The sequence below is a fragment of the Odocoileus virginianus genome, chromosome 4, assembly GCF_023699985.2.
Source record: "Odocoileus virginianus isolate 20LAN1187 ecotype Illinois chromosome 4, Ovbor_1.2, whole genome shotgun sequence".
Lineage (NCBI taxonomy): Eukaryota > Metazoa > Chordata > Mammalia > Artiodactyla > Cervidae > Odocoileus > Odocoileus virginianus.
This window is the reverse complement of record NC_069677.1, coordinates 15,871,519-15,885,304: the sequence shown is the minus strand read 5'-3', so window position 1 is coordinate 15,885,304 and position 13,786 is coordinate 15,871,519. Positions and strand designations below refer to the sequence as shown.

At 43.7% G+C, this 13,786-nt stretch overlaps 1 protein-coding gene across 1 annotated transcript in view; it reads right to left on the bottom strand.

Annotated features, from left to right (window-relative positions):
- The window catches only part of LOC110130011 (macrosialin-like), a 56,238-nt gene that overhangs the window by 28,371 nt on the left and 14,081 nt on the right, over window positions 1–13,786 (bottom strand). The window contains exon 7 of the mRNA XM_070466218.1: window positions 13,065–13,215. Within this exon, the coding sequence (XP_070322319.1) occupies window positions 13,166–13,215 (50 nt within the window). The 3' untranslated portion in view covers window positions 13,065–13,165. The remainder of the gene's footprint in view (window positions 1–13,064; window positions 13,216–13,786) is intronic.

Here is a 13,786-nt window from a genome sequence, read left to right as displayed (position 1 = left end):
ATCTCATGACTAAATTAACTTTCAGCCAAAACAAAGTCTAACGCTCTTTAAAAGAAAGCAGCAAAGTCCAAATACTTAACAGTATAACTCCACAATGTCTACCATCTAATAAAAAATTACTAGACTTATAAAGAAGCATGAATATGTTCACCCATAAACAAGGGAAAAATCAGTCCATAAAAACAGACCCATAAATGACAGAGATGATACACAAGTATTTAAGAAACTGGACAAGATCCAACAAAGAGTCAGTAGAGAGCCCAAAATCAAACCCAGATCTCTTGATACTTTCTCATAATGCTCCATTACTTGTGATCACCAGTCTCTCTGCCTCTGTGGCAATTGATAAGCTTTTGCCATGACAATCCCAATGCAATTTTGCCATATTTTTTATTTTCATTTTTGTCAGAATCTCACAAAAACTGGCAGAAGTAAATACAGATCTGAAGTTTTTGAAGGCCAGTCTCTGATCAGGGACTAGCATCTTCATGGACAAAATTTCAACAACAGTGGAACCAAATTCCTCCTCCTGCCTTACTACGGCACTTACATGGGAATTCCCCAAGGCCATTCATATCTCTGGCCAGAGGAGCTCTGCACCAGGGGCTGTGGTTTAAGGGAACTTAGGAATCAACATGTGAACACTGGGAATATACACCAGGAAGCCAGGCCTCAACTTCAGTCCTGGGTTGGTGAAAATTTAAGCAAGAGGTAAAGGGGAAAAGAGAACATATCACAGGCTGCTGTCAGCCTGCAGAAAGGTGTAAGGTAAACCCCCTCCTTCCCAGTGCTGGGGGTACATTCATGTTTGTGCTGCCTACAAGTTTGTGAGAACATAGTTCAAGGAGCACAGACACAGGATCACCTCCCAGGCTGGGGGTGCAGTTTTCCTCCCTGCAATTTACTACACAAGTTGTTACTAAAGCAAATATCAAAGGCCTGCAATTTGCTAATTACAGGCGGGATCCTGGGCTTGTGGGCCCAATTAACCACTTGTTCCTCATTTTCTGTGTGTGACCCGCCGACTGCACCCACAATTACCCGCTTGTCTTTTAACTGCCCTGAGAGCTGACTGACTCACCTCCAACTCACTCCCATTATCACCTCCAGATGGCCTTTGGTATCATTTTGCTTTCCAGGTTCCCCCTACTCTCCTATCTCTCTCTGTATCACAGGCCAGTATCTTGTCTCTCTGGTTGGGGCTCCTACCTGGAGCAAGATTTCCTGGTCTTATTCGTTGCCTAGACTTGAAGGCTTGAAGGCAGGAAGCAGCTTCTGTTGGTCTGGGCATCTTGCCTAGCTCCTCCAAGGAAGTTCAGGACGCTGTGGCCACATTTGGCCTCTGCCCCCAGACACAGAAGGAGTAAAGAAAATTACAGCTTCTCTGGAACTGGCCCACTGCCTGATTTCCTGCCCCACTCTCCAGCAATGCCCCACTGGCTCACTACCTCAGCCAGACCAGGGCTGGGTCCAGGGAGCCTCACCGCCAGTCTTGGGGGAGGAGATCCTAGTAGCTGTTAGCAGTAGCTCTCCAGGGAAACACAAGCTGGAGAAAGAGAACACCCTCTTGTGACCTTCTGCTTCATTAGACAGGCCACCTGGCAAGCAACAAATTTCCAGCCAATTTTTTGATGCTTTACTGTATCAGTGGTTCTTAACCTCTTTTGTGCCACAGACACTTTTGAAAATCTGATGGAAAATTCTGGACTTTCCCACAAGAAATGCTCATATTCAGTTATCTATTTAATCATTCAACAAATACTTAAAGCGCACGTATGTGCCAGGTACTATTGCAGAGACCAAAGAAACATTAATGGACAAAAATAGACAAAAATCTCTACTCTCATGGAGCTTCCATTCTAACAGGAAGAAGATAGGCAGGAAATAATGAACGTAGTAAATAAGCACACATACAATTTGCTAGAAATTAGGTGCTATGGAAAAAGAAAAATTCAAGCAGAGTAAGAGAGAGATTGGTGGGAATGCAGCTATATTTTTAAATAATATGTGCTAGGTTGTCCACATTGAAAAGTGAAATGTTAGCATAGAATTGAAGAATGTGAGAGGTTTCACCATGTGGGTATCTGGAGAAAGAGTGTAGAAACCAAAAGGAACAGCCCCAGGGCACAGGAAAAGAGAACAGTGTGGCTGGACTGGAGAGAGAGGCAAGCAGCCTTGGTGGGAAAAATCAAAGAAGCAGGAGAGTTGGGAGGACATATTAATATATTACATAGGGCCTGTGGGCTTCTAAGACTTTGATTTTCACTTTGAGTTAAGTCAGGAGCCATGAGTGGGATTTGAGCAAAGGGGTAAAGAGGATCTGGCTAAGACTCTACAATGTCAGTGACCACCATGGGGAGCAGAAGATCCAAGTGCAGATAAGTGACCCACAATCCAAGTGGTTGCTTGTGGGTCAGTGGCAGCAGTGGAGACCACAGGAAGACTGAGTCAAGAGGATTTCCTGAATAGCTGTGATGTGTGCAGAAAAGATCTGCACATACAATTTCACATACAATTCAGCAGCTTACCAATCTCCTAAACCCTATTCACAGATGCAGATAAAGGGCCATTTGCACAATGAGAAAGGCAAGTGGGGACCTCAAGGGGAAAGTGGGACTCCAGTGGAGACGGACAGCCTTAACTATACCTAAAAGTTTCTTTTTTGAGTTTTTTTCTTAATTGAAGTATAGGTGATTTATAATATTGTGTTAGTTTTAGGTGTACACAGAGTGACTTGGTTATACATATATATGTATATATATTCCTTTTAAAAATTCTTTTTCATCACAGCTAATTACAAGATTTTGAATATAGTTCTGTGTGCTATATAGTTTTTGCTGTTTATCTGTTTTGTTGTTTATCTAAATCTTTATCTATTTTATATATAGTAGTGTTCGTCTGTTAACCTCATACTCTCAATTTATCCCTCCCTCACCCCTTTCCCTTTGGTAACTATAAGTTTGTTTTCTATGTCTGTGAGTTTGTTTCTGTTCTGTAAATAAGTTCATTTGTATTATTTTTCAGATTTCACATAAAAGTGATATCATATGATATTTATGTTTCTCCATCTGACTTACTTCACTCAGTATGATAATCTCTGGATCCATCCATCTTGCTGAAAATGGCAATAATTCATTCTTTTTTATGGCTGAGTAACAGTCCATTGTGTATGTGTGTGTGTATATATATATATATTATATATATATATATATATATACACACACACCATCTCTTCTTTTTCAATTCATCTGTCAATGATATTTAAGTTGCTTCCAAATCTGAAAGTTTCATTAAAGAAATAAGGTATTTAAGGTAAATATGGTAAAATATTATTATCTGATAACATGCATGGTAGATATATGCCTGCTTATTATAGTATTTTTATATATTTAAACTCATTCATAATTTCTAAAAGAACTGCTCATCTCAGGGTTTTACAGAAAGCCTTCCACTTGCTTTGGCAATGCAGTGAAGAGGAATCAACTCAGTCAGTTCTGCTCATAATTCTGGCCATGGCACCTGGCTGAGTATACTTTACCTCTCCCATTTTTGCTCCTTCCCTTCCTTCCAGCAGCTCAGAGTCAGAGGTGAGATGAGTCAAGAACTAATACCAAGGGCTTCCCTGATGGCGCAATGGTAGAGAATCTGCTTGCCAAGCAGGAGACCAGAGTTCGATCCCTGGGTTGGGAAGATCCCCTGGAGAAGGAAATGGCAACCCACTCCAGTATTCTTGCCTGGAGAATCCCACGGACAGAGGAGTCTGGGGGCTACAGTCCACGGGGTCACAAGGTGTCAGACACGACACAGCGACTAAAGAACAACAACACAGAAACCACATTGTACCCAACAGAGTGCAGAAGAGGAAGCAGAGGGTAACGGCACTGGGGAAGCCCGGGAAGGCCTCGGGGCTGAGGCAGACTCTCAGCAGGATTCAGAACAATGGGCAGACTGGGTCTCACAGAGAGGCGGGAGCCTGCCCAGCTAGAGGCAGCTTTAAGAAGCCAGGCACAGTGAGGGGGCAAGCAGAGGCCCCAGGCACCTACTCTGCCCTGGCCCATTTGAGGAAAGTAAGCTGGTTTCTTCCTCTACCGACCTACAGCAAAAAGACCAGATGCGAGGAGTTTTCAGAGCCCTGCGGTCGCCCCAGTGGGCCAAGAGGGCCCAGGGGTGGAGAAGTTTAGATCCAGGACAGCAGCAAGCTCAAACAGGCAGATAAGGGTGACTTCAGGCCTCAGGGATTAAGGCTCCAGAGCTGGGTGGAGTCTCCTTGTTGACCTGGAGCGGGGACGACCTCCTCAGGGAGCAGGAGACCAGGGCGGCTCCCCTGGCAGCTGTGCGTCACCCACCTCAGGCCAAGGCCCTCAGACAGCACATTCCTGACAATCTGCAGACCTATCACTGAGCCTGCGGGGAGGTCTTCTGCTGCCCACATTTTGCAAAAACTTGCCGTGTCACAAGCCCTGACGAGGAGCCAAGAGAACGATTTCCCAGGCCACGGCTTTAACGAGACCATGCTTCCTAATGACTAGTTTTCTTCTCATTAAATAAAAAAGAGGGGGAGAGAAACCAGTCATTACTCCTCCTTATAATCCCACCTTCCATTTATGTGCGTCTCTCTTCAGAGGAGCTCAAAATGCTTTGTGTATTACTGTCTATTTTTTCCCTCGTAATGTCCTTGAGATTCCTACGGGTGGTTATTATACCATTTTACAGCTGGGAAAGGGGATGTGGCTGAGGTTACGCAGTGTCCCGCACCCTCACCAGCTATGGTCAGTATTTTGAAGCTCCTACAGGAAACCTCCGCATATGTGAAAATAAAGTCGTCACCTAGGAAATAAACTAGGCTAAAGCAACACATAAACTGCACACTTTACAACAGTAATTAACACTATTTAATTCTCACAACAATCCTATAAAACAGATAGCAATACACCCATCCTACATATGAGAACAATGAGATTCAGAGAGGCAAAGTAAGCTGACTAGAGTTGCCTAATAATAATAGCTCTAATAGTAGTAAAAGCAGAAGCTAATTATTAAGCAACTTACCATGTGCCAGGCATCTTACCTTTATTAACTCATTTAAATTCTTAACAACAGTCTTCTAACGTGATTATTACTATTAGGACCATTTTGCTGACAACCAAACCAAAGCACAGCAAAGTTAAGTAACTTGCCAAAGGTCACACAGCCAGTAAGCATAAAGGATCCCACAAAAGGTATGCACGTCCCCCCACAGCTTACCCATCTAAAGGAACACTGTACTCTGAGGGTTGGCCCAGGAACACCCAGGTCCAGCCCACGGCTGCTCTGTGCCCCGATGACTGTCCTTATGAAGGTGGGTAGCAGTGGCGCTTTCTGTACTCCTGCTGTGAGCCAGGACCCTCACTCTCTGGTACCCGGAGTGGGAGGCACATGGAAAAGACTCCTCCTGCCTCATGGTAGGTGTACATGTGCATACTTTCACAGGTATAAAATGGCACCGTGGAGGCCATTACCATAAAAAGGTAGGAGAACCTGTGAGTAAGGATTAGTCTAGACAGACATTCAGACCAGTGGGAAGTGAACGTCCTGAAGTTTGTGTGTGTGTGAGGAAAGTGAAGCTTCTAGCTCTTCCACACTGCAGAGAAATGAGCCTCCCAAGCATTCCAGAACTATGGCTTTTTCACTGCCCTCTCCCCTAAAGCGTCATCCTCTAACGACTCATTCCATTCTTTATTCCTGCATACCATAAAGGGGATGTCCTCAACGGTGAAACAAATCCTGACTCCTTGACAACTTCTGTCCATCAGTAAACTGGCCTGCCAGACCCAGGCTTCAGAGTAGGAGGTCTCCAAGTGCCTGGAGCACTTCCTGGGGCAGTGAGAAAGAGACCAAGCCCTTCCCCTGGTGGTCAGGTAAGGTCCTGGCTGTGCTGCCAGGCAGCATATCTGGCTCATTTTTTTGTTTTTTGTTTGTTTAGTTGCTAAGTCCTGCCAACTCTTTTGTGACCTCGTGGACTGTAGCCCTCCAGGCTCTTATGTCCATGGGATTCTCCAAGCAAGAACACTGGAGTGGGTTGCCATATCCCCCTCCAGGGGATCTTCCCGACCCAGGATTGAAGCTGCATCTCCTGCTTGACAAGGGTATTCTTTCACCACTGAGCCACGTGGGAAGCCTTATGTCATGCTCACACCCCTTCTTTTTTCAGACCAACACTTGTAGCCGCTTGACTACAATCCTCACCTCTTGTCACTGCCTGTCCTATGACCTTCCTATAAGTCAAATTGCCAGGGAACCCTTCCAGGGAATGACAGGGTGAGTGTTAACAAACCATCAACATGTCCAAAGCAGGACATGCACAATTCCTGATGAATGTTGTATACACTGCTCCATGGGCCCCAGCTCTTTCTGATTAAGTCAGGACATTTCAGAAGATCCTGACTTTGTCACTTCTTATTTCCCAAATTCTCAGAGCTTGTTTCTCCACCTTGTTGAGATACGGTATGCTAGGAGAGGAATTCGAGAACACAGCATCTTTCACCTGGTGAGCACAGCAGTGACAAGCACAGACTACCAGTTTTAATCCCAGCTCTACCATTTACTAGCTGTGTGATCCTAAGCAAGTTACAAACCTCTCTGTACCTCTTCTGCTGCCTGTAAAGCAATGATAACAACCCCTGCTTTATTGGATTGTTGTGAGAACTAAATGAATTGTTGCATTAAAATGGTTAGCAGAGAGGAAGCACTCAGTAAATGTTACCTACTACTATAGAGCCTCTTTCAGAGTCTTTCCCTGAAAGAACGGGTCATCTTTTGTCAGTTTCAACTTTGCATTCCAGCACTTCAGGCAGGTAGAGGCACTTGGCTAAAGTGGCAACTCGAACCAGTTTGGGGGAGGGAGGAGGATGTTAGAAAGATTTCTTCTTGCAAGGGTTTAAATCTTCTCAGCCCCTGTTGCCCACATAGTATCGGCAGAAAAGAAAGGAGAAAAAGAAAGAAAAATCAAGTCCTGAGACGCATCTCAGGGAGGATGGAGAAGCAGACTCGCTCGGGTCTCCAGGAAGATGCCACAGCCGGCTTCGCCCCCGCCCCCACTCCGCCATCCACTCCAGGCTCCGCCGCAGATGCTCAGACCCTTCAGAAACGTAACACCAAGGAGGGGAAGGCTCGCGAGTTCCCAGAGCCTCTCAGGCACGCGGTCTCTCTCCCCACCGGCAGCGCCTTAAATACCAGAGGACTTGCCAAAGATGGAACTGTTTTGTTGGGAGCTCGGGTTTCTCCCGCCGCGAGGCTGAGCCGGTGGCGCAGCTGCTCAGAGGTCACGCCCGAGACACGTCCGCACAAGCCCGCCCGGGGGCTGGGGACGCGGGGGCGGCCAGCTTCTCCGGGGACCTGCCGCGTCTCTGTTCCCGTCTTCGTTTCGCAAACACACAACCCGCGGAGGTCGCTCTCCTCTTCCAACTGGGATACTCTTTTTGCAAAGCAAAAAGGATGCAGAACAAAACAAAAAGACCCCAAGGGAAAAGAAACGTTTCTTTAAAAATGCTAATTGTCAGCTTTTTGTTTAGTTTTGTTTTTCTTAATTGTTTTGGAATTCAGCTTGTGTGGGATCTGGAGCTCTTTTTCAAGAAATGGCGGAAAGAAAAAAAGTCTAAATTTGGTATAGGAAACCTGAAGCCATTTAACCTTGATAAGTTAGTCTTCATTTTCTGTTACTTAAAATATTTGCGTTTGTATGCTTAGAGCCCTATGCATATGATAAAAATAGAAGGCACTGAACAGTTAACCACCTGTGTTTTCCTTGGATGGCATATTTTCCACTGTAAACAAGAAAACACAGATTGGAAATCCATTCATTCCTTCCTAAGAAGTGCTTCAGTTGGGGTTTATTTGTGTTTTCAATCAACGGAAACCAAAAACAACCTTTGCAAGATTATTTCATGCAAAGAAACTCTTATCTTTTTATTCCCTCTGCAGCTATTTCTACATAAAGTGCAAGATTTTTAAATGCAGTTAATAATAAAATAATTACTATTTAATTTACTGAGCACATACTACGTGTTTGACTTATTTGTGATAATTCTGTGTTCTTCTTAATCCCTATTTTACAAGTGAGAAAGCTTCAGAGAGGATGTGTGGGTTTAGTCGCTCAGTCATGTCTGATTCTTTGTGACCCCATGGACTGTAGCCCGCTAGGCTCATCTGTCCATGGAATTCTCCAGGAGTAGGCAGCCTTTCCTTTGTCCAGGGATCTTCCAGAACTAGGGATCAAATCTGGGTCTCCTGCTTAGCAGGAGGATTCTTTACTGTCTGAGCCTCCAGGGAAGCCCTCAGAGAGGATAAGTGAAGTGAAGTCGCTCAGTCGTGCCCGACTCTTTGTGACCCCATGGACTGATAAGCAGTAGCTAATAAATGATGCAGTCTTTATGTTCATGCCACTCAGGTCTGAGAGCAGCAAAGCTGTGCTCTTTTCACCACCATAAACCATTTCCTAAACAGATGCTTAGGAACACAAAGGTGTATCTGATCTTTTCTCTTAATTTCCAATATAACTTTTTAGGGGCAGAGGCATACAGTGAAAGGCACTGGTTTCTAGAGCTTGTGCTGCCTATATTATCTTGTGTGTGTGTTTTTAACCTTTTTAAAAATTTATTCTTAATTGGAGGATAATTGCTTTATAATTTTATGTTGGTTTCTGCCATACAATGACGTTTCACAGAGTACCTGGTTGAGCTCCCTGCCTATATTGTCATTCAACCTTAATAAGCCTCTCTGCCTTAGTGCCCCCTCTCTACAATGAGAAATTCTCTCTAACGTCCTATCTAGCTCTAACATCAGAAGATCTATCCTAAATTAAAAGGTCAGACTCTGTTATTGAACATGGCATAAATTAATCACTGTGTTCCTGATTCCCAGGTTCCTTTTATCTAACTCTGTGGTTCTCAACACTGGCTGCACATTAGAATCTTCTGGAAGAGCTTTTAAAAATACAGATGCTCCAGCCACACCCCCAGAGATTCTGATTTAATTGGTCTGATATGTGGATCAGGCATGGGTATATTTCAAAAGCTCCCCAGGTGAATGTGTAGCCAGGATTGAATATTGATCTAACCTAGTGAACTACTCCAATTTCAACCACCCCAGTTGTGCTTTTATAAATGTCATTGCTGTAACTGGAATTCCTTTTTATAAAATCTAATAACACTAGTGCTACCAAAGTCTTATCTCAAAACAGATGTGAGTGTTTTACTTTATTTGTGCAATTTGCTTAAATAAGTTAAGGCGTATCACCAAAACTTCAAAATGGTATAAGTGTGTGTGTGTGTGTGTGTGTGTGTGTGTGCTGTTGAGATAATAGAAGATTCTTTCTTTAGGGGTAGAGACAGAAATTACAATAACCAGAAGGTTCTAGGTTAATCTGAGTCAATAATTGATTGACCAGGTGGAAAAATCACACAAAATACTTATTTAACCCAAGGGTAATACCCATTCTTTGGAAACAGCCTATTTTAGACCTGGTCTAAGAGACAGGGTTGAGATGGAGAGAACAGAGGTATGGAAGTCTGGATAAGAGGTCAACTTGGAGCCATTTTCATCCCAGAATGCCCAGGCTATTTTATGTACTATTAAGTCTCCAATTTGGTATCTATTAGAGAGATGCAAACTTTCCAAAGCTCTCCATCTAAAAGTAACCCAATGACAAGCACTCAGGGAAGTCCGAACATTCTTAAAAGTAAAAAATGATTTACTTTTTCTTTATGGAAGAATTTAACCATTTCTTGATATATGGAAAAAAATCTAGAGAGTTTGTTTCATAAGAAAAGCCTGTTATCGTTTCACTGTTCATTTAATTTAGGCTCTTCTCTTGTTACTTTGTATGAACCTACAAAGCCCAGCACTCCACCACCACATCTCTCTCTCTCTCTCTCTCTCTCACACACACACATATACACATAAATGGAAACATAGTTTTGTCATTCAACCTTTGCTGACATAGTTCAAGTGGCTTAAATACTAGTAGATGGTATTAGTCAATACTGTAGTAAGAAAAGTGATGTCTCTAAACATCTTTGGTGGGACTGACATTAAAACAGGAAAATTGGGTGGTTCTGTGGAATTTTAGCCTTTACCTGTTACTTGTAAGCAATCTCAACCATACGAAAAGTACACAAGATTCTACTTAATGTAAAAATGCGTGAAATCGCCTTACATGTTAAACTGCTGAGCTTCCCCTTGGCAAAAGAAAGATTAACATTTCTGTATAGGGAATGGTTTTGATCTTGCCTTCCAGTTCCAGTATTTACATGCTAGTTAAGTCCTTCTGGATCAGTTAATCATCGCATGAATAGATATGCACCCCAAGATCATGTTCTTAAAAAAAGTTATAATCCAAAGAATGGACAAGGCTTGGGGGAGAGGGTCTTATCCTAATAATTGGAAGATGAAAAGCCCAGAAATATGCAGAAGTATTCTCTAATGTGAATTTCCATGATAAATTCTGGGTCCAAAAAAGAAAATCCTTTTAGGACTAGAACAAGGCAGGAGTAAACTCATTAAAGCTTACTTAAATGAGGAAACTATGGGAAAACATCTTGTCAACACAGATCCATTGTCCGGCATAGATCAAAGATGAGTCTATGCTTTAAAAAAGTTAAAATTTAAAAAAAAATCAACCTAGGTAGGAGAAAGGGACTTTGAAGTAACAGGGAAGTTGTCATTTCTTGTGTGAACTACAGGGATCAGATCAGAAACACTGACCTTGAGAAAAGAAGCTAACAGTACAGCTTCGAAAGCAGGAAATGATCTTTTAAATCTCTTTTCCCTGTAATGATACATAGTCTGACAGAAGTAGCCTAATAAAAGTGTGTTTCATTTCTATTTCATCCAATAAACATTTACTGATCACGTACTATGTACCAGGCACTACACTAAGCACGAAGATACCAAATGGTATCTTTGGTCTCATTTTGGTATCTTACTCAGTCTTCCTCAAGATGCCCAAACCCAGGTGACATTGCTTATGGTGGAAATTCACAGGAGGTATTAGGATAACCACAGTTTCACAGCCAATAACTTGAGTTGTGAGCACCTCAAGGCTTGGGGTTCAAGAGGGTTGGGAGTAACTTGGACACACCACCTACTCTGATCATCAGGTCAATCCAACAAAACATCCCTAAGAGCCCACCCTGGACAAGAACTCATGGGAGGTGCAATGGAGCGGTGAGAGATGAATATCTTCCAGAGGTTCCCTATGTTTCCAGGAAAGAGGGAAAACTAGACGAGTTATTGTAATGAGAACTTGTACTGAGAAGTAAAAACTGCTTGCTAATCAGTTCTCCCTAAGAGGAACTAGATAGACTTTTGAAATGCTTTGGAAGAATAATGCTTTTAAAAGCTCAATAGGTTAAAACACCTGAATAACAAATTAGCTTTGCCAGCCACTTACTGAGTGGCCTTCCTTTAGTACATTGGGCTGATGGCAAAGTGTATACTAACCGGTTAAATATAGCAGACATTTAACCCTTTGCAGAGTTGTTTTAGGAGCCATAAAATTACTATAATTTTATCGGTTTTTCAGGGAAAGCTAAGGACTGGTACATGTGAATTCAAATGCTGGTTAAAAGCTTAACTAACCACCTCTAGACAATAATTGGAGCCCAAAGCATCACTGAGGGAAATGCTACAGCATTCTGGCTGTTCCCCCCAAGTCCTCCCCAACCATCTGATTCGGATGGCTGTGACTGTAGCTAAATTCTCACAGGTCCCTGGGCTGTATCCTTGGATCTCCCACTTATAACCAGCACAGTCTGGAGCGGTTCTCTGCTTGGGGCTGGACTTCCCAGTGGGTCTGTGAGACCCAGACACTAGAGATCACATCTCTCCTGCTCACCTTCCTGTGCCCCTACCAGAGGGCCATCAGTTTGATGACCTGGAGACCTGGACCACGTCCACTGTGACCACTGACTAGTTATTGACCTGGGAAGGTTAACCTCTTTGTCCGGACTATAGTGTCCCCATGTATGAAGTGAAGAGCATGGGTTATACAGTCTTTGAGGCCTGTCTCTAATACTCTATGAGTAAATGATTTCCAGCAAATGCCAAATCTCTGTCTCTCTGTCCCTACACATGCACACATACACAGAAACACACATACCCTCCCACCTCACTTCTCCTTTCTTAAGAGTCAAACATACAACATCAAACACACACCTGTCCAGATGGATGTTTCTAAGACTGGTATTTGACTGTAACAATATCAACATGACAGTGATCCCCAACTCTCACTGAATTTGAACCTCAGCACCACATGTGTCCAATTCTTTATTGTTTCCAGAACAGTTTCACATAGGATCTGACAGCATTCTACAGTGACCTCTTCCCTCGGGCCCATTTCACAGAATAGGGTTTGACGCCCTCACATCACTGGTTAGTAAGCCATCTCCCCTCCCCAGGGGCTGCGGGCCCTCCCTAAGAGGTACCAGGCACAGCTGCACACCCTTCCTCTCAGCACCAGTGGCAGGAAGGCAGGGAGGGAGCAGTTGAAGTTCAAAAAGATGAAAGAGCAAGTGGAAGAGATGGGAAAGATGAAGAGAGAGGATAAGAGGGTAGCCCCATTCCCGAGACTGGTGAAGAGCCCTCCAGTCACAGTCTGCCCTCTGCTCACACAGCCTCACACCTCCTGGGATCTGGAAGCTGTGGGTTGTTCTTCTGACCCTCAACCACATCCCTGCCCTCCCCTGCTCTCTTTCCCCTTCTTAGGCTGCCCTAAAAAGAATGTCCACTGCAATCTCTCTCCAGCTGTTCGATCTTTTTAAAAGTTTCTCATTTGTTTGTGGCATATGCTCCAACCGAAAAATAGACCTTGGGCATTCAGGATGGGGAAGAGTATTAAATGGCAACAGCCAGCCTCGTGCCAAGGGTGTGGGCAGCCCCTAGATATCTCTGATGACCAGATGTCCTGGATTTGCCTGGATGGTCCTAATTTAAAACATTCTAGCCTCTTGTCCCCGTAAGTGACTTCACACTTGTCAGACCATGTGTCCCTATTTAGGGTTTGGAAAATAAAGTTACCAGATGGATACCTGATATCCAAGTGTCAAACAGGCCCAGTGTCAGCATCACGGGGATGGCAAGAGGACACGCATTGGAGCCAGATAGATCTGGGGTCAACCAGCTCGGCCACTCATTGTGTGGCTTTAAGCAGCTCTTCTTTCTGAGCCTCAGTTTCTTCATCTAGAAAATAAATAGTTTTTCTATAAGTCAATCCCATGGACTTTGCTTAGAAAAACCACTGCTCCACAGACACTTAGTATCTCCCAGATGTTTCTGTCTATACCGTCATTTTGTTTGGATTTTGGTTAAATCTGGTGTGTTACTATTTAAAGCATTAACTTTAATTGTATGGTTTAGAGTGCTATCTTAAACAGCAATGATAATAGCAACCAAAATGTCCAACAGATATCAAATGACCTTCCTTATTTCTGCCTGCTCACCCATTCCCAATGTTCTTCAGTCCTCAGAACTCATTCAGATCCATTCTCCACTGTTCCCTAACAGCTCAACAGTCTCACATAGGCTGATCTTGCCCTAGCCAGGTCAGGGAGATGGGAGGTGGAGGCGCCTCATCTAGATTATTGCTGGGGTTCCAACTGCTTTCACCTCTATGCTCACCTTGCATTAATCTACTCATCACCAGTCCAGCACCTGGACTTTCCTTGGGCCCCTCTGACCACCTGTTACCCAGGGACCAAGGAAGAAGTGTCCACTGCGGAGCCAGCCAAGTGCCACTGTTATTCCTAGCATG